This window comes from Drosophila grimshawi, unplaced genomic scaffold (assembly GCF_018153295.1).
Source record: "Drosophila grimshawi isolate 15287-2541.00 unplaced genomic scaffold, ASM1815329v1 contig_1367, whole genome shotgun sequence".
Classification (NCBI taxonomy): domain Eukaryota; kingdom Metazoa; phylum Arthropoda; class Insecta; order Diptera; family Drosophilidae; genus Drosophila; species Drosophila grimshawi.
In genome coordinates this window covers 2,215,337-2,239,905 of record NW_025062889.1, presented here as the reverse complement: position 1 = coordinate 2,239,905, position 24,569 = coordinate 2,215,337, and the positions used below count along the sequence as shown (strand labels likewise).

At 37.5% G+C, this 24,569-nt stretch overlaps 1 protein-coding gene and 4 non-coding genes across 9 annotated transcripts; 3 read left to right on the top strand and 2 right to left on the bottom strand.

The window, feature by feature from the left end:
* Positions 1-548: 548 nt before the first annotated feature.
* LOC6569018 (dnaJ homolog subfamily B member 6-B) lies at positions 549-24,091 on the top strand. 5 transcript variants are annotated; one of them, XM_032741031.1, is made up of 8 exons: positions 549-688; positions 1,243-1,324; positions 21,169-21,350; positions 21,504-21,613; positions 21,731-22,021; positions 22,399-22,605; positions 22,851-23,154; positions 23,287-24,091. In XM_032741031.1, exons 3-8 carry the CDS (start codon positions 21,286-21,288, stop codon positions 23,390-23,392), a joined length of 1,083 nt encoding a protein of 360 aa, XP_032596922.1. In that variant the 5' UTR covers positions 549-688; positions 1,243-1,324; positions 21,169-21,285; the 3' UTR covers positions 23,393-24,091. The 5 variants fall into 5 exon arrangements, with proteins under 5 accessions (XP_032596922.1, XP_032596923.1, XP_001995159.1 ...); XM_032741032.1 differs by lacking the exon at positions 21,731-22,021; XM_001995123.2 differs by lacking the exons at positions 549-688; positions 1,243-1,324 and adding an exon at positions 15,482-15,699.
* On the bottom strand, positions 2,551-2,622 carry Trnae-uuc. The gene has a single exon. It is a non-coding gene; the product is annotated as a tRNA-Glu (tRNA).
* On the top strand, positions 2,770-2,841 carry Trnae-cuc. Its single transcript has one exon. It is a non-coding gene; the product is annotated as a tRNA-Glu (tRNA).
* Positions 6,602-6,673, bottom strand: Trnae-uuc. The gene has a single exon. It is a non-coding gene; the product is annotated as a tRNA-Glu (tRNA).
* Trnaq-cug lies at positions 19,126-19,197 on the top strand. The gene has a single exon. It is a non-coding gene; the product is annotated as a tRNA-Gln (tRNA).
* Positions 24,092-24,569: the final 478 nt, after the last annotated feature.

Genomic DNA, 24,569 nt, shown 5'->3' with positions numbered 1-24,569 from the left:
ATAATTTATTGGGTACCTCGAGCAAAAGTTTAATTGTTAGTCAAAAGAGTAGCTGCAAAAGACACAAGACCTAAGAATGTTAAGTTATAATTAATATATATAAATATATATATATTGTATATTATACATAATTAGTAAACAAACGCCCCCTGTCCCGCCCCCTTTCCTTACGACGATGAGTAAATCGCGTTATTCCCGTAGTTGAATTTGTTTGCATTTGCCAATGTTATTGCTCCAAAAAACAAAGTAAAAGTATTTAATAACAAAAAAATAATTATGAATAAAAATAACTAGCACAACTACAAAATAATCACAAGAAATCAAACGCTTTTTTATTTAAGGTTTATAATGGATGGATTTGATTTGAATTTCAAAATGTTAAGCGCGCAACGGCTGCACAACAGTTGTGTTCGTTCGAGCTGCCTACCACTGTAATTGTACTAGAGTTAACAGCTGTTAACTCGACATATCGATTACGCACCCACAACGCCGATATATCGATACCTTCGACATAGCTTGCCCATTTTTTTTGCTTCTTTCAGTCTTTCAGTCTTCTTTTCGTTTTTCTTGCGCATGGTTCGTCGTTGTTTGCGAGTCTTGGCATTTTTGGCATTAAAACGCGCTATCCGCGCTTGTTAAACCAACAAAAAAACTCATTCTGTTCTGCAAAGTGCAGCGTGCTTCGCTGGTAATTACGACCAACAACAAAAAATACAAGAATATTCATAATTTCTGTTACGTGCTTGCAAAAATGTGAATGCCAAAAAATAAGAAATAATAAAAAAAATACAAACAAGAAGTTGCTGAAAGCGAGTTGACATTGAACAGCGCGTATGTGTGTGTGTGTGTCGAGTGTGCGAAATTCTTTTGTGTTTATTCTTATAAAAATTCGCGCAAAATAATAATTGCAAAGGTGAAGCAATAATACAATAAACAGCGACAGCAGCTTCAAGCGGCCGCATCTCGTTTTGCGCGTGCTTTTCGATTTTTCATTAATTGTTGCACATCGCATAAAAATCAATAAAAAAGCAAAATTGTTTGTTGTTGTTGCTGCTGCTTTTATTGGTGTTGTTGTCGCGCCAGGAGTTAGTTTTTGTCGCCGTCGTCAAACGTTTCCGTCAACAAGCAGCTCGCTCGCTAGTTTTTTTTATTTTCGTGTTATCTGGCTTAAAGCGATTTTTTGTAATACAAATTTACATTTGACGCCTTGTTTATTTTCTCTTTATCATACTAATATTCAAGGAGGAAGCTTTTGCAAAGCTGCTGCATTTGAAACAACAACAACAATAAGAACGAGTGGAGAATTCACCACTGGAAAAAGAAGGTAAGCGAAAGCAAAATTAAGAATGAATTAAAAATGGCGCTCGGGCAATCTGTCAAAATGCTTATTTTTTTATTTTTTTTGTATTATTATTTATTTGACAAGTGTTCAATAATCGAAAGTGTGTGTGTATTGTGTGCCCGCTCGCACAAACACACACACGTAATGGTAATTGTGTAACGGTTCATTGCACTGTTCAATTTGTTGTTGTTGTTGCTGCTGTCTCCTTTTTGATATACTTCCTTCCAGCTGCTGCTGCGTCAGCTGCGTGTGTACCGTTATACGGGTTTGTGACTCAAATAAATGAACTTGTTGTTTTTGCTATTTTTTTTCGTTAATTTGCCTTATTTGGCGTAGCCCGCAATTTGTTTTGTCTCAAATTTGCCGTAATTAAAAATCAAATTGATTTTTCCGTTTGCCAACAAAAATACACACAAAAAAACAGGCAATCAAATTGTCAGTTAGCAACAACAATAACAACGATTGCTGCAACAATGAAAAAGCAATTTTCGTATTAAGAAAAGAAAAAAAAAAACTCAGTCAAGGCATTGTCTGTCCACTGATGTTGCTGTTGTTGCTGCTTGCCACACGTTTGTGCCTCGTGTTGTTGTTGCTGTGTGTTGCAACAATGAGCATGGCTAATTTTCATTTTAACAATAGTTAAGTACTCGACTCTTTAGCTTTGGCCGTTGTTAACCAAACGGTTTTTCTTGTTGTTGGCCATAACTATAACAACAACAACAACCGTAAAAAACAATGACAACGAAGAAGAAAAAGCAACAACAAAAAATGTTTATTTTTGTTTCGTGCTTGTTTCTTTTGCGTGGCGCTTATGCATTAACCAACACTATGCCAACAAATATAACCAATAAAAATAATAGCATTGCATTTGTTGTTTTTCTTGTTTATTTACCCTTTTTCTGCTCTTTCGCTGCTAAATTGGTCAATTTCTAAGCATTTTGTACTTGTGTTTAGATTAGTCAACATTAAGATTAAGCACCCAAATGAGATCAATTTCGTTTTGGGCAAAAAAAAACACAAAAAGGAACTTGGTCTAAAGTTAAAGTGATAATCACGTTGTTTAATAGGTATATTAATGGGCTGACTAGTTGTTTGCTTTCGAGCTAATCTAATAAGGAATCAACTTGATTTAAATGGAATTGATATTCACAGCTTTCCAAATTTGTAAGTCATTCTATTATTTTCTTAAAATATATATAAAAAGTTACTTCCCATACCGGGAATCGAACCCGGGCCTTCTGGGTGAAAGCCAGATATCCTAGCCACTAGACCATATGGGATTATGTAATTGCCAAATAAATGATAATATCTAGATGTGTTTCCAATATAGACTCTTTAAATAGACGCACCCACTTAAAAATGATCACATAAATAGATCAAGTCCTAAAGATTCTACGTGGCCTTAAAAATGGAAGAAGTATTCAATATCCCATATTGTCTAGTGGTTAGGATATCCGGCTCTCACCCGGAAGGCCCGGGTTCAATTCCCGGTATGGGAAATCATTGTTAAGGATTTATGTATATTTTTATTGCAATTAATTTCTTGTCATTTTGATTACTTGCACTTGTACTTTTAAGGGGTCTTCTTCTTGATTAATGCATCATTAATCAGCTAATTTTTGGTGACTCTTGAAACGTTTCCTCAACACAGAGTCAAAAATCTTGTTGTCCACTTATTGTTGACCCCTCCTCGGCTTGAGGCCTACTTTATATTGAAGTGGGTTTTTTTTTGTGTTCTTTTTTAATGAATATCAGCTGAAAATTGCCGCCACTCATGATCCGGCTCAATGAACCTTTGCTTGTTTTTGCTTTTGCTTTTTTTTTACCAGCAGCTGCAACTCAATTTCCAGCTGAAAAAAAAGAAGAAAAATAGTAATAAAACGGTTAATTCATCAAAAGCGTGGCAATCAGGGCCTTTTGTAGTTGTTGCAGCAGTTGATGTTGTTGGTGTTAGACCGCCCACTTTTTGATGCCTGCCACTTTCGCAGCAATTGAAACTTTGTTTGTCTTTTGGATTTGGCTTTTATTTTGTATGCCATCATCAACATCAACATCATCATCTCAGACAGCAAACGGACAGACATTAGAAGCGCGTGTGAGACGAAATACGATTGAGCAAGACGCAAAGAGAATAAAACAGCAACAACAACAACAAAAACCCAGGCACAGCATACAAATTAACATTTTTATAGTGCTAGGCAACAGTCAAAGAAAGCCAAGCCCCGAGAATCATCGACGAGAGCAACAACAATAAAGAAACATTCAGCTGTTTTTTTTTTCTTTCTTTTTTGTTCCTCATTTTTAACGCCAACGCTAACACGGGTTGCGTTTTGTTGCTTTTTTTTGTTAAACCAGTTGAGTTGAAGAACAAAAGAGCAACTACAACAACAGCAAACAGCTGCCATCACCCTCGCTCTCTTCTAGCTATGCTGACTGCATATTAAAATTTTGTTTTTTGTTTGCTAGCTGCTGCGCCGTCGCCGTCAAAGCAAATGTATTTGTTTGTGTAAAGCTTTTGTTTGTTTTGCTTTTGGTTTGAATTTCATTCGCAGTCGTCCTACAGGCAGGCGCAGTCGTCACCACTACAACCACGTTTGATGTGCGCCGTCTCGTTTCCATTTTTTAATATTTCTTTTTTAGTGCTATGCTCAAGGGCGCCTAATCAGCAGCCAAACCATTTCCTTAGGCGTATTTTGAACTTCAATATAGTAAATGTGCCTAAGTTACAATGCACTTTCCCCAACAATACTCTTTTTTTCCATTTCCACTGCGTAGCTAAAGTCAGAGTAAAACCAATTTGTGCTATATAATTACTTTAACATTGGTGTTTCATGTACAGTGCCATTTGGAATGGCATCCGTTTCGATTTCACCACGGACTCTAATCAATTTGATATGCCTTTGGCGCAATCGCTTAATTACCCACAAATGCACTTTCCTTAGTAAACCTCCGTTTCAATTTCACTGCGTACCGCTCCAAGCAGGGAACTTTTAACCTCTCTGTTTCATTTCCAATGCAATTTATTAACAGCAAGCAGGAATGCAGCCGTCTCGTTTTCACCACGGACACCAATCAATTTAATATGCCTTGGGCCCATGCGATTAATTACCTACAAATGCACTTTCCATAGCCAAAGCTCCGTTTCAATTCCATTGCGTACCGCTCCATGTCGGGCTCCAATCAATTTGAAGTGCCACAAGCGCAAGCGCTTAATTACCAAAACGAAGTTAGCTGTGCAGTTTTCGCTGCAAAAAAAAGAGCTTTTCATTTTTCCGCCCGCTCGCTATTGGCATGGTTACTGTGACTTCTGAAGCGTGTGACCGGAGGTGAAATTTCAATTTATTTTTGTTGTATATGTATATTTTTTTTGCATTATTATTTTGGGTTAGCCTAAGCAGGCGCTAGAGCAACTACGACGCCGTCAAACTGTCTAAAACTGGCGATAAATGTGCGCAGATAGTTTTTGGCGCAGTTTGGCCGCGTTTGCAATATAAATTCGCATTCGATGCTGGCTGCTGCACAAACTGGGAGTGGGTCACACAGCTGCAGCTGATGTCGATTATAGGGATGCGGAATGGTTTTTTTTTTAACCCACAGACACACAAAAACTCAGATGCAGTCTTGAGTCTTGGAAAGACTCCCAGACCGGTTGGCGCGTTTTTTCGTTCGCTTCGCTCGTTTCATTTATTCGTTCGATTCTTTTGCTTAAAGCGTAAATATTTCAATTTATTTATTGGTCATGCGTCTTGGCGACGACTCCACTTTCTACCCGCAAGTCTGGCAGATGTATCTCCTCGCCACATGTGTCGTGTCGTCTGTCGTCTGCTCTTGACCAGAGTCCGGATTCAAGGCACGCAAGTCACTAAAAACAAAAAAAAAAAAAAAAAAAAACTGTGTCAACGGCCTTTGACTTTGAGTGCGGGCCCTTCTTGGGGACAGACAGTGGGCGTGTCTCGTCTTGGTCTGCCCAGTCTTTTCATATGTGGTTTTTCACGAACATGAAAATGAAATGAGTGAAAACGTTTTGCACTTTTGAATTTTTTTTTTCGTATATATATTTCTCTGTTTGTCTGCGCAAACAAAAGGCAAAGAGGTGTGTACGACAATTTCAACTGCAGGCCATGCATGACCCGCGTGTATTATTTCCCCCAGAGGGGTGGGCGGGCTTTTGCCTAAGGGGGAGTGGTGGTGGGGAGTACTAGGCTTGGGTAGTTGTTGTCTGATTGCCATGCTAAATGGCTGAGGAGAAAACTACTATGGTAACGGCAACAGCTCAATACTCAATAGTCCCATAAAAATAAACTACGATACACTGTTTTTGTTGAAGGTTCTTAACTACAAGATACCCTCTAGAAACTACTCATAAAACTGAAGAAAATTAAGAAATTCGTAAACTACCTCGTTCAAATACTTATTTTTGCTATATTGCAATATAAATATTATCTGTTTAAGTAGGTTTCTCATCTCAAATATCTATTTTCTTCACTGAAAGTTGGCCTTGACTAAATGAAGATTGATTGAAGATTAATTCACGGTATACTTCAGTTAAAAACCTGATAATGGAGGTTAAGTTTCGAATACTTGAAGAGTATTTGGAGGTATTTCTCATTTCAAAACCTGTTAAAGTAGTTTTCCCAACTAAAATACCTATTATTATTTTTTGTATATATACACACCCTCTATTGACATGCGTGCAGGGTATTCACGAAAGAAAAATAAAAATTGTTGCCTGTCGAAATGAAATGTACACGTTTCTAGCTTGCTGCTGCACCTCACGACAAGTCAAACAGTTTTGGACCCACAATCGCAGTTAAAGTCAAAGTCGAAGTCGAAATCGGAGACGTCGACTAAACGAAGAAGAAGCGAAGTGCGTGAGTATTTTTAATGGATTGATTGTCTGCCTACGAGCCTGTAGAGGAGAAGTTAGCATGCTAATTGGGTTGTTGTCTACGTGTTGTGTTGTGTGTAAAACGACGGGGTGCACTTAAACACTTCACTCTAACCATAAATAGGGTTCATTGAAGTTCACTTTCGCTCCAGGGCAATGATTGGACTTTAAAGGTCGGCGAGCATGATAGCTTGGCTCATTAAGATAATAGCTAAAGAATAATTTTATGGTGCCTTTGAGGCAAGCAAATAGACAAAGGTTGCTCGATCCGAGGGTTATAACCTTTACAAGATATGGGATTTGTAAATAATGTTCAATGTTATTGAGAACTAATGCGAAAGCTTACTTAAAATAAATGATTAAAAAAGATATTCCCATACCGGGAATCGAACCCGGGCCTTCTGGGTGAAAGCCAGATATCCTAGCCACTAGACCATATGGGATATTGTACATAGTTCTGGTTGCATTTACAAACAAGCTACATTTTCATAGTGTTAATACATATTTAAAATTAGAATGCATATCAAAAAATGTATATTTAGATGCATTTATATATTTCTTGCGTCATTTATCCAAATATGTCAACTATTTAATAGCTACTTTCATGTATAATTACATTTTATATACATATATTTTGAACATCAGATTAGCCTTTTAATAGCTAATCGTTTTTTTACTCAACCATCAGATCTAATATTATACATGCATTTGTCTTCATCAGCTTTATTTCCTTGTTGAAATATGTGTATACACATTTAATACTTACTTTTAAGTACTCATCTAAAGCGCATCCGCTTGCAATTTGTCAGTAGAGACGGCTTTTGTATAAAAAGTAGTTACTTTTTACCGTATCATCATCAAGTGTAGCTTAAAGTGAAATCCAAAGTAAATATCTTGATTGCCGGGCCATTGTATCTGCGACTACTGCCTAACTCAATTGCTTTATCCATTTTGGATCGTCATTTTCTGTTTGACCATTGATGATTACTTCCACTCCCCTCCCCTCCACCTGCACTTTTCCCTCGTCTCCTCAACTCTACTCATGATTTTTTATTAATTATCAAAACGAGTATTTTTTATCTTTGGGGCTCCGGTTATCGTGGTCGGTGGTTTTTTTCTCATATTTTTATGTTGCTCGTGTAAGATAAATTGAATGAATCTTCGCTCCCGGCTCTGCACTTGAAACGCATATAAAAATTGTTGAGTTGTCAGCGTCATTGAAACTGTGGATTCATAACATGCATGCCTCCTCTCCCCCTCTGTCCGAAACGAGTCAGATGTGTTCCTGCCTTTACCGTTACAACTGTTTTTTGTGCTGCTAATGCAGTGAAAAACTTGTAAATTTAATTTAATTTAGTGATGAATCAATCATCATTGCGTCTGCTCGGGCTTAGCTATTTAAATGAACCGGTTCCAACTCTAATGAGCAAGGCACTTGTCTTCCATCTATACGCGCCGCAGCCAAAACACTTTTATGACGGGGCACTCAGTCAGTTCATCTCTGTAAGGTAGGGTTTAAGTTTTCTCCACGGGTATATTGTGAGAAAGTCCGTTAAAGATTGCCTACGGTTATGTATTACACGTGTCTTAACTCTTGAATTGAATTTATTAATCGGATTGGATACACTATGTAAATTATTAATGGGCGTTACATGAAGCGCCAGGTTTCAATAATGAAACCATTGTGAGCTTTGCCAGTTTTTTAAAAGGGCACAGCAAACGCGTAAGCTTTTAAGTAGAAAGAGTTTCAGACTTGAGCTTCAAATTGGGTCTTATTTCTTAACCAAGAAAACGGGTTCGTTTTCCAAGAAACCATAAAACACGAATATTTCCACATTATTCATAAAAAAAAAGTGAAGTGTGCACAAACGGTTTGATGATGTCACTGAAATTTTACCACACTTGAGTGATTTAATCTTGAAAGAAATGCTAGAATTGCAGTCTAAATCCATAATAATCATATATCATTTAGCATTGCAACTTGAGTGAATTCATATTTCAAGGGTCTCTAGTCTCTGACTATTCTCCCCCTCTCTCAATCTCTGGTCTCATTAGCAAAATTGGCTGATAGTCTCGCTTATGTATTATAACTGTTTAATTAGCTAATGTAATTAGATGAAAACCAGTTGCAATTACGCAAATGAAACCTCAAATTGCAAAACTCGATTGTTAAATGTGAGCTCCACACTTAAGAATAGATGTGAATGTGATTTCTGACTAAGTCCAGTTTGCTGTAAAGGTCTTCGATACATATATATAATAATATTATCTACAAGCTAGACGACTAGACATTAATTAAATTAAAATAAATATTCCACTGAATAGGTTCTTCTTTACCCAAAACGTGCATGATTAAATATGCTTTGCTTATGCTTTGCCCATTGTTCTTGTTAAGCTATTTATTTAATTTGCCAATCCTAAATATTTAACTCTTTAGCGTCGCTCTTTGCCCTGCGCCGCTCCTCTCTGTGTTTTCGATACAATTTGCAAGTCATTTGAAGTTTTTTGCTGTTTTTTTTTTCGTTGTGTTTCTTTTGTATGTTTGCCAAATCTTTTATCATTGTGTCATGTCCAATGTCGCGAACGAGCAGCACAAAGGAGTTGAGGTTAGAGGGAGACAGAGAGAGACATGAAGTTTCTGGTTTTGGCTTTTATCGCATATTTCATTCAAGGCGAGAGGTGCGCGTGTGCCGAGATACAAATGGAAATGAAACACAACGAAGCGAATGCAATTAGCTTAAGTACTTTCGTTAAATAGCACTTACCAACACTGGCTGCGCTGCAATAAGACAAATGACAGTGCTGCAAACACTTTCAATACTCTCTTGTTGCCTTGACGTGCGAACGAACATTGCAAATTGTAAATTGTTCGTTTTAGTCATTACTTTATAATTACCTCTGTTATTATTACTTCTTTTTTTGCGATCGCGCGACATGCAATTACTTTTCAATTATACTACATTTATTACCGCCATTCAACCAACATCATCATCATCATCGCCTTTTTAATGCTCTTTTTGGCTTTTGTTTTTCTTTTTTTATGACTGCTGCTTCATTCAATTAAACTAATTGCTTTGAAAATGGAGTTCGTTTTCTTCTTGAGAAAACTTGTTGAACATTGAAATTGATCACTCACTTTTCAGTGAGCGGGCGAGCCTGTTCAACTTTCATTTTGCTTTATAGGCCTAATCGTGACTATTTATAATAATTACCACCACTTCTAGCAAACAAATGAGGAAAAACACACAAAATGTGAAGTAATAAAAAACACAGCTCACCTTATGGCTTGTCATTTTTTTTTTACTTCGCTACTTCTATTATTTTTTCTTCTTTTTCTGCTGTTGCGCGTGAGCGGGCAAAAAGTTCAGACGCCGAGTCAGATGCTGAACTGACCAAGCTACTGACCAAGCCAACAACAGCAGCAGCAGCAACAAAAACACGTTGCTGATTGGCTGAGCAACAAGCTGAGAGAAGTCAAGTCGCAAGTCGACGCCTGCGCGCTTGCCTAGTTGACCCCAAAAATGTTAGTTGTGGTAGTTGACTGCCAGTTGAAATCATTTGTACAATGTGCACCCAGACGATGGATGGGTTGACTGAAATGTGAGTGAAAGGTCCATCAAAAAGTGTACAAAGGTGGCCGCTAAAATGGTTAATTTTCTGCAAACCTAAATTCTTCGAATTTCCCATCCTTAGAAGAAAGAAATTACGACCCCATATAGTATATATATACATATAATCAGCCGAGGCTATCTGTTGAAAGAAGCCGAACTCTGAGACTATAAAGACTAGTCTCAGTTATCTATTTATTTAATAAAATCATTTATTATTACTCCAAGTACTCTTCCAAGACTTTGAGGTCGCAAACCCGAAACAATAAAATCAAATATGTTTGAAATATCTCTTTTTTCAATGAAGGTTTTCAACTTCCCCTATTCGTACCTTTAGATGACTTTATAAGACCTCGAGAGCTCATATGAGAAATATGAGTACTCGCATGTTTTCAATGTAAGTTTTCCAATACCCTTACAAGACTTTAAGGTAACTTTTAGTAACTAAAGTTAAACGACAAAAAGAATAGCTGATGATTTATTATCTTTAGCTTTGGGTTCTGCTATCTCACGGCTATTATAAAGCCCGCTGGAGACTAGCTGCTTTTTGCTTCTTTTTTTTGTCGCTGTGGTTTTCCACTACACTTGTTCTTTGGACTCTTTCAACATATCAAATTGCCAAACTCCCCGACTCTGTCCTCCCCTTCCGCCTCTTTAGACATTAACACGGCTGTCAGCGTCTTGTATTTTTTATGAGCCAACCGTTTTTTTTTTCTTTTTCATTCTTTTTTTAGTGTTTGTGGTTTATCTAATTGGGAAATTATGTTGCTACCACTATCTAGATAGAAATGAGATGATATTTAACCCACAGCCGAAGTACGTGCTACAAATGGTGCTGCTAACTTGAACCTTTTTTATAGAGCTGGCCACAACAAAAAAAAAACAGATGAATGGATAAACATTGACTACTTTCGCCTCTAAAAATCTGTTGGCTTGCCACTGATTTATGTAGTTGTTGCTTATAGTTTATAGTGCACACGAATAATTTGGTTGTTTGACGAGCGGTTTTCTGGTCATGATGAAGTTTTTTTTTAACAACTAATCACATGTTGCCCAAATGTCTAGTTGGAGTTGTGGAGTTTTGCGGTTTGTTGTCCAGCTCGGCGCTTTAATAACTTCATTGTCAATGCAACAAGCGGCTGCACACAATGACAGCAGAGATACATTTGAGCATACAGTGTGTGTATACCCTGTAATTACGAACAAAACTTGAAATGTGATAAACCAGTCGAAATGCGCTTGTCGACTGAGCTCGACCCTAGCTTACCCTAGCAATCTTGCTGATGTTAGCTTGTTCAAAAGGACAGATCTTATCCATAAGGACAAATAACGAATATAGACTATAATAATATTATGTCTGTACATATAGTATTTTGATGAGTACGGGGTCGTACAAGATTCCCTCTGTCTTTTACTTGCCTTGACACAACTTCACTTTATCCTTTTACCCATTTTTAATGGGTTTATTAATCGTATCTAGCGTAGCAAACACAGAGAAAATACTTAAGCACATAGTGTGCAGCTAATATACCCCGTCCACTATAAAGTGGGGTATGTGCCTGCAAACAGTAGTAGTGAATGTTACCAAAACAACAATAACAACAACAATAGCGACAGCCAACAAACATAAAACAAAGAGTGCAACAGCGCTTGACTTCTTTTCTAAACGCTTATTGTGCATGCTCAGCCTGGGGCCGGATTCGAGTCGAGTCGGGTTGAGTTGAGTGGTTTGGATTGGTTTGGATTGGAGCTGATCTAGATGCGGATACGTTGTGCCACCAGCACCACAACAACAAAGATGATGACGCTGCTGGCCAGTCAGTCTAGTGGTGTGGCGCTGTCCACACAGTAGTCTTAGCGATGATATCGTGATCGTGAACGTCAGCGCCTGGCAGATTTATTGAGAGAGTGCGCTGCAAGGAAAAAGAGTTTTGTGTCTTTTTTTTCATTTTAGTTACTGGTAACGATTTCACAAATCAGAAAACGCAATAAAAAATGTCTTCATTGAGATCATCAGCCGCCTGACTGGCTGACAGACTGAGTGACTGAGTTACGGGTTGATCTTTAAGCTACAGGTTTTATGATCGCATTGCTTGTTGTGCGATTGATGGTGGGTAGATTTTTATGTGACCGCCACACATAACCGACTCACATCTTGGCTGACAAAGCTGACTTTGCCTTATTTAGTTCTTGGCTGTATTTTGTTCGTTTTATTATATTTTATTTTTAGGATTTATGGGTGCATGACTCTCTCAACTCGGCATCGTCATCATTACACCCGCACAAACCTCCCTTTCGCCAACCTTGATTAGATTAGATCAGAGACAACACAGACAGAGAGAGAGAGAGAGAGCAAACATAAAAAAACTTATGCTTGAACTTCGCCCCAGTCCAAAATCATTTATCAACTGCAGATGAAGATAAAAAAAAGCGCTGAAATTTCTTGGAAGCTTATAGCTTTTAGTTTGAATTGTCTACACAAAAATTAATTAAACAGTCACAGCAGCATATAATTAATCAATGAATTGAGTAACTCCTTTGATTAGAGTGGCGTGATTTATGTGTGCGCAACACTCAACAAAGAATCACTGGTTTCTTACTCAACTCAGCTTAAGCATAGAGTTTTTATCTGAAGCTTTCAAATAGCAATGCATTTGAAAATGTTAAGCTACAAAAGCCGTGCTGGTTGCATTGTCTGATGACAAAGCCAATGGACAACTGACAACTGCCCTTAATCAGGGCGTGTCACTTTTAATGCCATTGAAAAGCTCGGCTAAATCCCCAGTGTAATGCCGCAGGCAATCTCCCACTCCCCGCCCCATCATGACCGCAGCATAACACAAATACACTGAGCGAAAAGATCTGGTCGGTCGGAAATTTCAACTAGTTTGGTGCCTTTGCATTTAAGATGTCAAAAATTGATTTAAGATACTTATGTCAAGTCAAGTCGAATTTCAGATAAGCTTTGTACCTATTTAAAGTAATTTGAAGTTTTGTGCTCATTTCGTAACTGAACTTCATTCAAATTTAAATGTTCCCACAAACTTTTTTTGGGGGTATGTAATAAAGTGTAATCTTAATCTACAGGTCAAGCTATGGTTTTTCAATATCCAATCACTTTTGGCGAAGTTATATGGGAATGGAAAATTTTGGCCGTCTCTTCAGGCAATTTTTAACCATATAATTTGAACATGAATATGAAGCTAGAATTACGTTTTCAGCTTTAAATGTTTCTCGCCATGTAGACCCAACCCAGAAGAACATTTACAAAAAAAAAGAGAACGAAAAAAACCACACAAAAATTACACAGACAACATTTCGAAATTTACATTGAATTGATTTAATTTATGCGCCGAAATGCTGAAACTCAACTCAACTCAACTGAACTGAAATGCTCTGCGGCGAGTTGATTAGAAACAGTGCACAACTGTTCTCCCCCCCGCAAACATACCTCCCACCCATCAGCATAATAGAGGAACCCCCCGCTTAGAGATAGGAGTGCTTAGATATGCTATTATTACAAAAGTTCCAAACAATTCCAAAACGGAACATAGACACACATACATATACATATATATATATATGTATATTGTGGCAATCGCCAGCTGCTTACAAGCGCGATGAATCAGCATTTGTTGTTGTTGTAACTTTTACAGGCAGCAAAAAAAAAGAAGAAAATAAGGCAGAAAAAAAGAGCTACATACATGGACTATTTTGTATTTATCTTTTGGTTTTCCATATCACACAGAAATAGATACATTCCCACGCCCACGTGTCTATTTCTAGGTCTCTCCCTCTCCCCACTACTAACTCCCCATGTGGTTTATCTTGACTATTACCACTATTATTATTATTATTAGTAGTACTATTATTATGCTTGCTCTTGATGGCATTGCACTCATTGTGTTTGCTGCTGCTTTCGTTAGATTGTGCAATTTGGCGCTTTTCCACATTTGTGCTTACCATTTTTTTTTTTTGCTTTTTTTCTTTGGCTCTCTTTTTTATGCAACGGACGGGAGAACGTGGGGAGGGAGGGAAGAGAGGTGTATTCCACTTTCCATTGCAATTTGTGTTGCTTTGTGTGGCATTAATTTGTGTTATTTTAGGCTTCTGCACTCTTTTGTAATTGTTGCCACTTACCGTTGTTCCAATTCCGGCTGTTTCACTCGCCAGAAAAAAAAAAAAACTTTGCTTGTATTGAGGTGAGTGCCGTTAGTTTGATTGTTGCTGTTATTTCTCCCGCAACATTGATGGCGCTCAATTTTGCTTATCCATTCCTCGATTTGTCTTATACCCTGTACAAAATTGCTTTTCGGATGTGCAAGACTTAACATTCATCAATGTCTATTAAATATTTGTATAATAAACAAAAGCCAATTTAGTAATTTTCTTTTAATTACCTAGAATTTGTTTAATGGGTATCTATCCATCGATATAGCCTAGCCTGCGAGCATGCTCTCGCTTGGCTCTTATATGTATTTAATGTGGATATATATATTTATATTTTCTTTTAATATATTTTCAATTTTCCGCAATACTAAAAATAGTCGCATACAAGCATACACACACACACAGGCGTAATCACGCCTACATTCTGTTATGTACATAAAGTGTACAATTTATACACTGCAAATTTTGCACAAAATTTTCATTGGGCAAATAATATCATCATCATCACCACCTGCTGTTAACTTGGCACAGTGGTACGTGAGCTTAATGCAAACAATATGGGCATGAAATGAGGCAGGTCATGATTGTAAATATACAGTAGAAAGAAAAATAATAATTAAAAAACTGAAGAGCCTTGCCGAAATAAACTTAAAGATGTTTTCTCAATATATCTGCAATAAAAAAACAATTTAAATATGCTCGCATACCTAATTTAAAAGTTCAGGATCTGTTTGCTGTAACTTGCACCACTGTACGACGGCGTCAACGACTCGCCGAGCGGTTGCTGCCCTCCGCTGCCTGCTTTCCCTCTTAATCTCTCGCGCACCTCACCCAAAAAATAATAAATAAGAAAGAAAAAGATAAAAAAAATAGCTTTCTGGTTGCGAGTGCTAAAATTAAATATTCAAATTGGTTGCCTTAACATTTCGGTTGCGCTCTGCCGCCAGCCGTCTCCGTGCCTCTCTTTCGCTCCCTAACTATAAAAATTACACTTATATATTCATTTAAATGAATTGAATTTATAATCGATTAATACAATATGTTTTGTGTGTGCTTTTGCCAAAAGCCAGTTAGTATGTATTATGGCTAATAGCAAATTTCCGCTGAAATCGTCTATGATTCACAATTTGATATCGCAGCAGAAATGGAGGGGTAAAAACCAGTAGTATATCAAAAACACGAAACTGACTGATCTCTTAAGAGTCATCAAGTTTGCTGATAAGCAAAGCTTACACATCTCTCTCTCTCTCTCGCTCACTCGCACACGATAAATACGCTGCAAAATTTGCAAGAATGCGCGTAATAGCTTCCGGTTTCAACCCAGGTACGCACGCATCAGGCAACAACAACAACAGCAATGAGCACACACTAATCAGCGTAGCCGGCAACGCTCTTGGAACTTTCTCTCTCTCAGGCGCTCTCTCCCCCACACACGTATATGGCAACGCTGTCAGCTGCTTGAGTGCTGCGTTCAGTTCTAAACGATTCATTGACGCGGACGTGCGCGTTTTATTTGTCAGTTCGCGTCGCCTTTTGATTTGTTGTTGCTGCTGCTCATTTTCGTTTTGTTTATAATGTTTGTGCAACAAACAGCGACAACAACAAGAACACTAGAAATAATAATAATATCATTAATAAATACGACAACGACAACAATATCGACAATTGCAAGCAACGTTAATGCATAAAGTGTGAGTTGTGCTTTTTAATTACCCCACCCCGCTCTCTCTCTTCAATTCCTCCTATCTCTATCAGCAGTGTTAGTGCATAAAGTGTGAGTTGTGTTTTCTAAATCCCCCCACAGCCTCTCTCTCCCTGTCTATCAGCTAATCCCCTTTGTGCAAGAAGAAACGTAAGTTTTTCAAACCCCCCACATCGGCTCTCTCTCCCATTCCATCTCATCCCATTCCCCTCTCAGCTGTTTTCGTGCAAGAAGTGTGAATTGTCTTTTCTACTCCCTCCCACAACCGTTTTCTCCCATTCCTCTTTCCTTGTCTCTCTCTCACATTCACTTAACTGTTGCTGCGTTTGCTTTTGCTTGCGTGACTTTTCTTTGGCGCCCCCATACATATGTGTGCGTGTGTGTGTGTGTGTGTGCATGTATTTGTAAATGCGCAACGTTTCCTTATCGCGCGTTTTGCTTTACGTTGTCTATCAGTTTTCATTATGTGCGTGTGTGTGTGTTTGTGTATATTGATATTGCATTTGCACAAGAAGTAGGTTATGGCAAAATGAGCAACAACAAAATAAGTAACAGTAACGACAACAAACAGTGAGACGAAGAAAATCAATCAGCAAAGTGGCTCAGCACGCAGTGCATGTAATTAACACGCAACCAACTGTTGTTGTTGTTGTTGCCACCTCCTCTTTTTCTGCTTCTTCTTGTATCGCTTTTATTATTGTTACACAGACAGCAGCAGCAGCTGATTGCTGATTGTGTCGTGTCATGTTTGTTATTTCTCGCTTGCTGCTTGTTTGTTGGTTATTTTTTTTATTTTTGCTTTATCAATGCAGCGACACAATTACGCATTAATTGAGTGCGTACGAGCAACAACAACAACCACAGTCGATAAACAAACAAACTTGCTGCAACTAACCAACAAATATAAAATGGAAAGTGTGAAAAATGAAAGAGAAAAACGCCAAGCTTTATATCAAAGTCTGCGCTGTCTGTCTCCAGAGTCATTTATCTATCGATTATCGATTGATGCTGCTGTCGCCGTTGGCGGTGATGTAATTTGCATAAGCAACAACTCTGCAAGCCACAAGCAACAACAACAACTAACAGCGAGCAACAAGCAAAGCAACCACATACATAATTTTTGGAGCGATTTCAGGTTTGATGCCCACCAACCAATTGCGTAGGCAGCATCAGGCAAGCGCAGCCAACATTTTCTCGATACCCTAACTGGAGTCTGTGGTGAATTTCCAATAGCTTTGGCTGGAAAGTTAAGCCCAAGCACAAATGTCAGCTTATGTAAAAGAAAGATATTTATTAGAGATTTACAGAAGATAACAGCTGTCAGTTGAAGTTTTACGTACAGATAGCTATCGATAATGAAATGTGATTCTCGATCAGCAAAGCATTGCCACATAAAAATTAGTCCTTTCCACAGATTAACAATCGATTATTGAAGATAACTGCTGCATATAGATATGATATCAAAATTAGTCCTTGTTGCACCTCATTCCATTGAATGGAAGATTAAGAATCGATTACTGAACTTAACTGCTGATAAGCAAAGCTTTACATATATAGATAAGTGAAGATAACAATCGATCAACAAAGCATTGCCAAATCAAAAATAGTCTGCCTCACTTCCTTCCGTAAAATGAAAGAAAAACTTTTGGGATTAAGGAAACAAAGAAACCCATTTGGACGCCGTGTTTTTTTTTATAGTTTATGATTCAAATTTCTCTTATCGATAGATTAACTGCTTATTCTTAGATCTGTTTTGTAAAGGGTATTAAAATTAATTGTTGCTGCTGCTGTTCCTCGCAATGTTGTTGCCTTGCCGTCTAAGCGAGCACAGAAACAAACAATAAAAATGCCTTAAATGTTGTCGCACCCCGCCCACAAGCAACTAAAAAAATTGAAGCAAGTGGTGGACTCGGATTGATGCGTTATAGCCGCCAGCGATATTTGGCTGTGATTTGAGTCAGCAGCCACAGCTGTGAAATTCAACTCAACAGCAGCAGGCAGAAGCAGCAGCAACAGTTCTATCTTCAGACGTCAGTGGCAAGCGATGATGATGATGATGGTGATGGTAGGGGTGGGGAGGAAACCCCTCTCCCGGCGAGACTAGTGTGTCATGCGGCTAGTCTGCTGGCCAACAGCAACAACAACAACAGCAACAAATAGCAAACGATTCAATTTGAACGTTGTCGTCGTCGTCGTTGTCGTCATTTGCTGCTTTTAGACAATGCTACAAGTTCCTACACCTACGACCTAGAATTTGCCGAATATGTCAACAGGTATATAGACATTATATATACATATATATTTATATACATATATATATACATATATATTTATATAGCTATACGTTTGTTATATAAATGTAGCAGCTAGTCGGCTAGTTTGTATATATTTATACATAGTTATATATGTATGTATATATATATATATATATACATACATAAGCGATAATATGTTTTATACGCTGGCAGAGAGGGTGTTACAAATTTGTTGTGAACATTGTAAGGGTGTACAAGGGAACATCTTTGATGCCATTAAATATATTTAAATACCTGATTAACATCACTATCTTGATAACTGACTGAAATCTGACACAGCTTTAAAGTTATCTTTATGAAACTTGGGATATATACCATGAATTAATTGTAGTTATATTGGACCTGGCCAGATCGGTTTTTTTTTACTTTGTTCTTTACCAAGATATCCAATCCAAATTTGGCCAATATGGTTAATTATAGGGTGCTATATATGCCTATATGCCTATATCTAATAGGAATAATTAGTCGGAAGTTGACTTCTTCTATGAACAACTCTTTTATTTACCACAATGTCAGATTTATAAAGTATAAGATGCCAGATGATTTCTCTTGAATTTTCCCAGATAGTTTAATTGAAAATACGAGTGTTGTAAGTTATATTATGCTGCTTATAATATGCTTAATAAATTATCAACATTTTTGCAAACAACTACTGCAAGAAGGGTATTTAAGCTGCGGCTTGATTGAGAACTATTTGCACTTTCTTGTTTTATATTATATGTATATGCATTGAGCAAGCCTCATTTGAACAGTTTTCTGACAACTTATTCAAGAGGCGTTTAAATGCAAAGCAGGCGTGGCATGTGCTGTGACCTTGAGCAGTGTACATGTATATATATATATAGAAATATATTTAAGATTGAAAATAAAAGCAACAAACAATTATTGTGAGATAAGCACAATTTGTTGTGGGTCAAACTTTGATGTAACTTGGACTGGCTTTGAACTCGCGACCTTCTTTTGCCTGTCGAATTTGGCTCTCTCTCAGCTGTTGACGCCATGGACAAACAAGCTGTTGCATGCCACAAGAAAAGAGCGCAGCATGCGCAGTGGGTGGCTCTCTGTTTCATATGAGCCACTTTTGCCAAGCTGGCCAAGTTGGTTCCATGGTGTAATGGTTAGCACTCTGGACTCTGAATCCAGCGATCCGAGTTCAAATCTCGGTGGAACCTGACCTTTGAACTTCCTGTCCTTTTTTTCCAGTATAATTTCTTATGTTTGTCTTGCGTCAGATAAAATTTGTACTTTACTTCAGCTTGTGACACATTGGCTTAAATATCGTATAATTTTGTTGTACCACAATTGTTTATTAATGATTCAGCAGCTTGTTTTTGCATGCTCTGTAAAGATAAGCTTAATAAATATTGTGCAATTGTTTATATGCATCATTTAAATGGAACTGTAAATAATATTCTGATAAAAGAGCAAATTTCCTCATATTTATTTACATATGCAAGTAAATAATAGATAAAATAACAAGGAAATAAAGTTTAATTTATTGAGTGTCCTTTTTATAGCACAAAAGTATGCTATAAAAGTGGGGAAACAAACTGTTAAACATTAACATTAAGGAACTGTCAAATCGCTGTTAAGTTTACTGTTAACATTATTGTTTGTTTTTAATCTGCTTAAGGTCGTTGCATAAATAATTAAATTAAATGGCAAACACTATTCATGCCTTATTTGATTTTTTATACGGTTTGCCCTTTTGTAGCCAGTCACCTCAAAAATAATTACAGCATTAACTTAATGGCACACTCATAAATATTCTGGTTAACCCACTGTGAATGATTAGCAGTCAGGTGTGCTTCGTTCCATTTTCCATTTCGTTCCCACAAAATTAAACAGAGATAGAGATAGATGTAGCAAATGTCATGTGGATTTAGTTAAGTAATTTGGCTGTCGTAAGTGCGTGGAATTTATTAAATTCAATAAATTTTATAATAGCCGACGAACGCACACGCAGCACCCAAAGTCATAAATTAGACAAAAAAAGAATTGAATAAAATAAAAATGCCAACTAATTTTAAGAGCAAAGCAAACAGACACACACACACACACGCACACAAACGCCCAATAAGAACTCCTCAAAGCAACCCACACAAATAACAACAACAAGTTATTTAAACTTTGGCAGCAACAACAATTTATTCACTCAGGTTTTGGGTCAGTCGCATAATAATGTTTGTCATTTAGCTGCGGGCCTGATTTGTAGCACACTTTCGTTGGCAACATGTGGCAACAACAACAACAATTGACACAGATTAGCCAACAATAACAACAACAACTGAGATAAGTGCATTGCCGTTGTAATTTTATTTGATAAAATAAGAGAAGCAAATAAAAAACAAAAAAAAATTGTGTCAAGGGGGCTGCATGACAACGAACCAAACAACAACAAACACAAATTAAATAAAATTAGCGAGTGTTTTGCACGAAAAATGTGTGTGTGAAAAACAATGGGGCGAAGATGGGCGCCAAAAGCCAAACGCTAAAAAAAAAAAGCACCAAAGCAAACACAATGAAATAAAATTTTTACACACGCGCTTGTGGAACGACATCGCAGACGTCGCAGTCAGCGTCGCTGCTGGCATTGCCGGCTGAACGCCCTACACATGCGCCGTCCGTCCACCTTTAGCGGCGCTCTCCCTGCCTTGCCTGTGTGCTTGCCTAAGCAATGCTGTGGGTCTCTCTCTTTGCATGTCTCCCTCTCTTTGTGTGTCTCTCTGTTGCTGTGTGTGGGCGAATGCGGCGGCTCATAATGAGCGAGAAGGAGAATGAGGTTTTCGTACGACATTGAACTCGAAATGTGGTACAAAATGTAAAACAAGAAAATGAAATTAAAGCAAATATCGCGCTGGCTTTGCTTTTGTTTCTTTTTTTTGGGATTTATGCTGATCTTAAGCCTGCCCTGAAGCCAGCCAGTAGGCATTGGCTTGCCTTTTAACAATAACTGCCAAAAATAAGAGCAAGTTATACAGAAAATCTAAAAAGTATATTCACAGTCAAATTTTTCTATTTTTTTTTGTTGCCAAATTTGCTGTTTTTGCAACGGTATTTTGTTGTGTTCTGCTGCTGCTGCTATTCTTCTTATTATCTCTTATACTAATTTCTCTGTTTTGTCTTTATTGTTGTCTTTGCAGTTGCGCTTGAGAAGATAGTGGAACGAGAAGCGATTCTATTGCAATTGAAAACAGGCAATAACAAACAAGAACAACAAATATAACAGTTATTAAGTAACACACACACACAGCAACAAAATGGTGGACTATTATAAAGTATTGGATGTGCCACGCACTGCAACCGACGGTGAAGTAAAAAAGGCGTAAGTATTGCAAGTGGAATGAGGTTCTTATTGGAATACTGATTACGAGCTAAACACTGGAATGACTATTTTGGCATGCTCATTCCAGTGAGAGGGGCTGACCTCTTTCTTCCATTTCTTTGCGCTCTAATAACTTGCATTTTTATTTTTTAGCTATCGAAAATTAGCACTCAAATGGCATCCAGACAAGAATCCGGACAATTTGGACGAGGCAAATAAACGTTTTCGTGAGCTCTCCGAGGCCTACGAAGTGCTATGCGATGGTAAGTGCACCGCTATAAACAGTGTTGCCCATAAGTTCCCCACTCCCCCTCCCCACAGCTTTGTATGGTAAGGGATCCATTATTATTACGATTATTATTTGTTGTTGGTGTATTTAGCGCGCAAACGACGCATCTATGATGCAAGGGCAACGCTGCATAAAACATCGGCGAGCAGCGGCAGCAGCAGCTATTCGCGTTATCGCAGCAGCGGTGGCAGTGGTGCCACAACGGGATCATCGTACAAGAGTCGTGACTTTGACTATCGTGATTATGATCGCGATCGTGATCGTGATCGTCATCATTATTATCCCAGCTATAGTAGTGGCGGCAGCGATAGGCGAGGGAATCGCTATCAGGCGTTCACCTTCCGCAACTTGTTCGAAGGCACACCGTTTCACAAACTCTTTGGTAAACCCTCCCAAAGAGAGGAGCATTCTTCTTTTTTTTTTGTTTTTTGGTTTGCCAGTTTTCAGTTTCGTTTCTTTCTTTTTGAGGTTATGATGCCATTGTTGTTTTTGTTACGAGAGTTTTGTTTTTGCTGTTATGTCGCTGAACTCACAACCTTGGCGCGTTTTTTGTGTTTGTGTTACTCTTGTTTTTTGCATAAGCAGCAACTAAAACCGAAAGACACATTTTCAACATCATCATCAGAGATCATCATTTGTTTGGGCCTTGTCTAATCGCTCGCTCCGCCAACGTTTTTTTTGCTGGACTACTAACAAAAAGAAGATTAATAATTTGAATTTTGGTGAATCCCCCTTTCAATATTTGTTTTTTTTTTACAGAGAAGAAACGGCGCATTTACGATGAGTACGGCAAGGATGGGCTGGGCGATCGCGGCCAGACCCGGACGCATTCGGGCTATCATTATACGACGCATGACTTCGATGACTTTGATATAATGGGCGGATTTCCGTTTGTGTTCCGGCCGCCCGAGGAAGTCTTCCGCGAATTCTTTGGCGGCAACTCGCCGTTTGCCGACTTCTTCAGAGGTATGACGACTTCTCAAAACTTTATACAGTGGTCGCTTCTCGAAATGTTAGCGGAATTCTAAATTCCATTTTGAATCTCATCTTTTTGGTATACAAAATTCTTCTGCTTACAAAATTTACTACACATGAATATTATATTAAATAAATAAGGCCTCAACTGAAAACAGCTTTCAGCGATTACTGTAGTATCTGTATATCTATCTATAACCATGTAACATTTAAATAAATCTTGTTAAATCTTGCAGATGCCAATGGCTATTCGGCGTCGAATGGGGCCACGAGCAGCACGAGCAGCAGTCGACGTCATCATGCTGGCCAGAATGGTCATGGAGCTGCTCGACATCACCATCATCATCAGCATAAGATGGCGAGTCCGTTTGGTGCGCCCATGTTCAACTACCAGATGATGGACTGTTTTCTGCCACCCGGCGGCTTCACTACCTTCTCCGCCAGCAATACCGTCTCCGCAGGTGGACACCAGACGCCAGCGGTTAAGCGTACATCGACCTCAACGGTATTTGTCAATGGCAAAAAATTGATGACCAAACGGTAGGTCAATAAAAATATTAATTTTATTTTTGGACATGGAGAAAACTTTCCAAAACATAAATTTTTAAGTATTTATGATTTAATTTTCATTTAAGAAATATTTTCATCTAGTTTCTTCTACTCTTTTTGCAGTGTCGTCGAAAACGGCAAGGAAACTGTCTTTTCATATGAAAATGATGTCCTTAAATCAAAGACTGTGAATGGAGTATCCCAAAAGCTCTCTTCAATAGCGAATTAATTAAACAATTTATTAACTGGCAAAACCCACACACACACACAAGATGCAAAACAAAGCAAATATAAATAATTATAATAATAATACAACAAAAAAGGAAAAGAAAAAGAAAAAAGCGTAAATGTTGAGGACATAACAAATAACAAAGAAAAAGTCATAAATTTAAAAACAAAGAACAAGAAGAAGATGAGAAGAAGAAAATACATGCAAAATACAAGCAAAATGAGAATAATTAGCGAGCGAGCGAGAATACTGCTTACTTAAATAATGCTTCGATCATAATATGTTTAAAGATATTGTTCTACATTAGAATTTAGTTATGTTTTAATTGAAATCGTTTTTGAAAATGAGCAGCAGAGAAGCAGCAACAACAACGGCAACTGCAACAACAACAGAAGCAGCAGCAACAACAACAAAAGGCCAATCCAGGACAACAAACACTGCAACAACAACAACAACAAATGGCACTAAATTCAATAATCAATAATGGTTAGGAATGTATTTGATTTGAACGCAATTTAATCTGAAATTCTGGTAAATTTGCTGTCAAGAGTTTCGAGCAACAAAATGCCTAAAAACATAATATATTTATATATATAATATTGAAAAGCCAAACAACAAAAGTAAAACTCCTCAATATATATATATATTATATACAACTGAAATGCTAAAAATAAAGCACTTAAGCAATTTAGTTGATAAGTTTTTGCTGGATTCTTAACTCTCTCCTCTTAATGTCGTAGTTAGCTACCGTTAGTCAATTAAGTTGCCACAATACTTACAACAAGAATCGACTACAACAACAAAAACAACAACATCAAATTCAGCAGCAGCAAACAACGAAAGCTGCACACTTTTTTGTACATTATTCAAATGCTTAAAATAATCCTAAACAAAACAGCTAAACAGAAAAAAAAACACAAAAATATACATACATATAAATATACATATAGTTATAATATTAAATTAATGCAAAAACAAGAAGAAAAAAACATACATTTCGGACATTGAATGTTTGTATTTAATAATAATTTAAACCTTTCTTTCATAGTCTGTAGTCGTTTTTTAAATGCTTAAGCTTAAGAATATTCTTACATAACCTACAAAAAACAAAAACAAAACAACAAAAAAAAGAGAACAACAAAAATATAAATGTACACATCGTATTTGAGCCGAATTA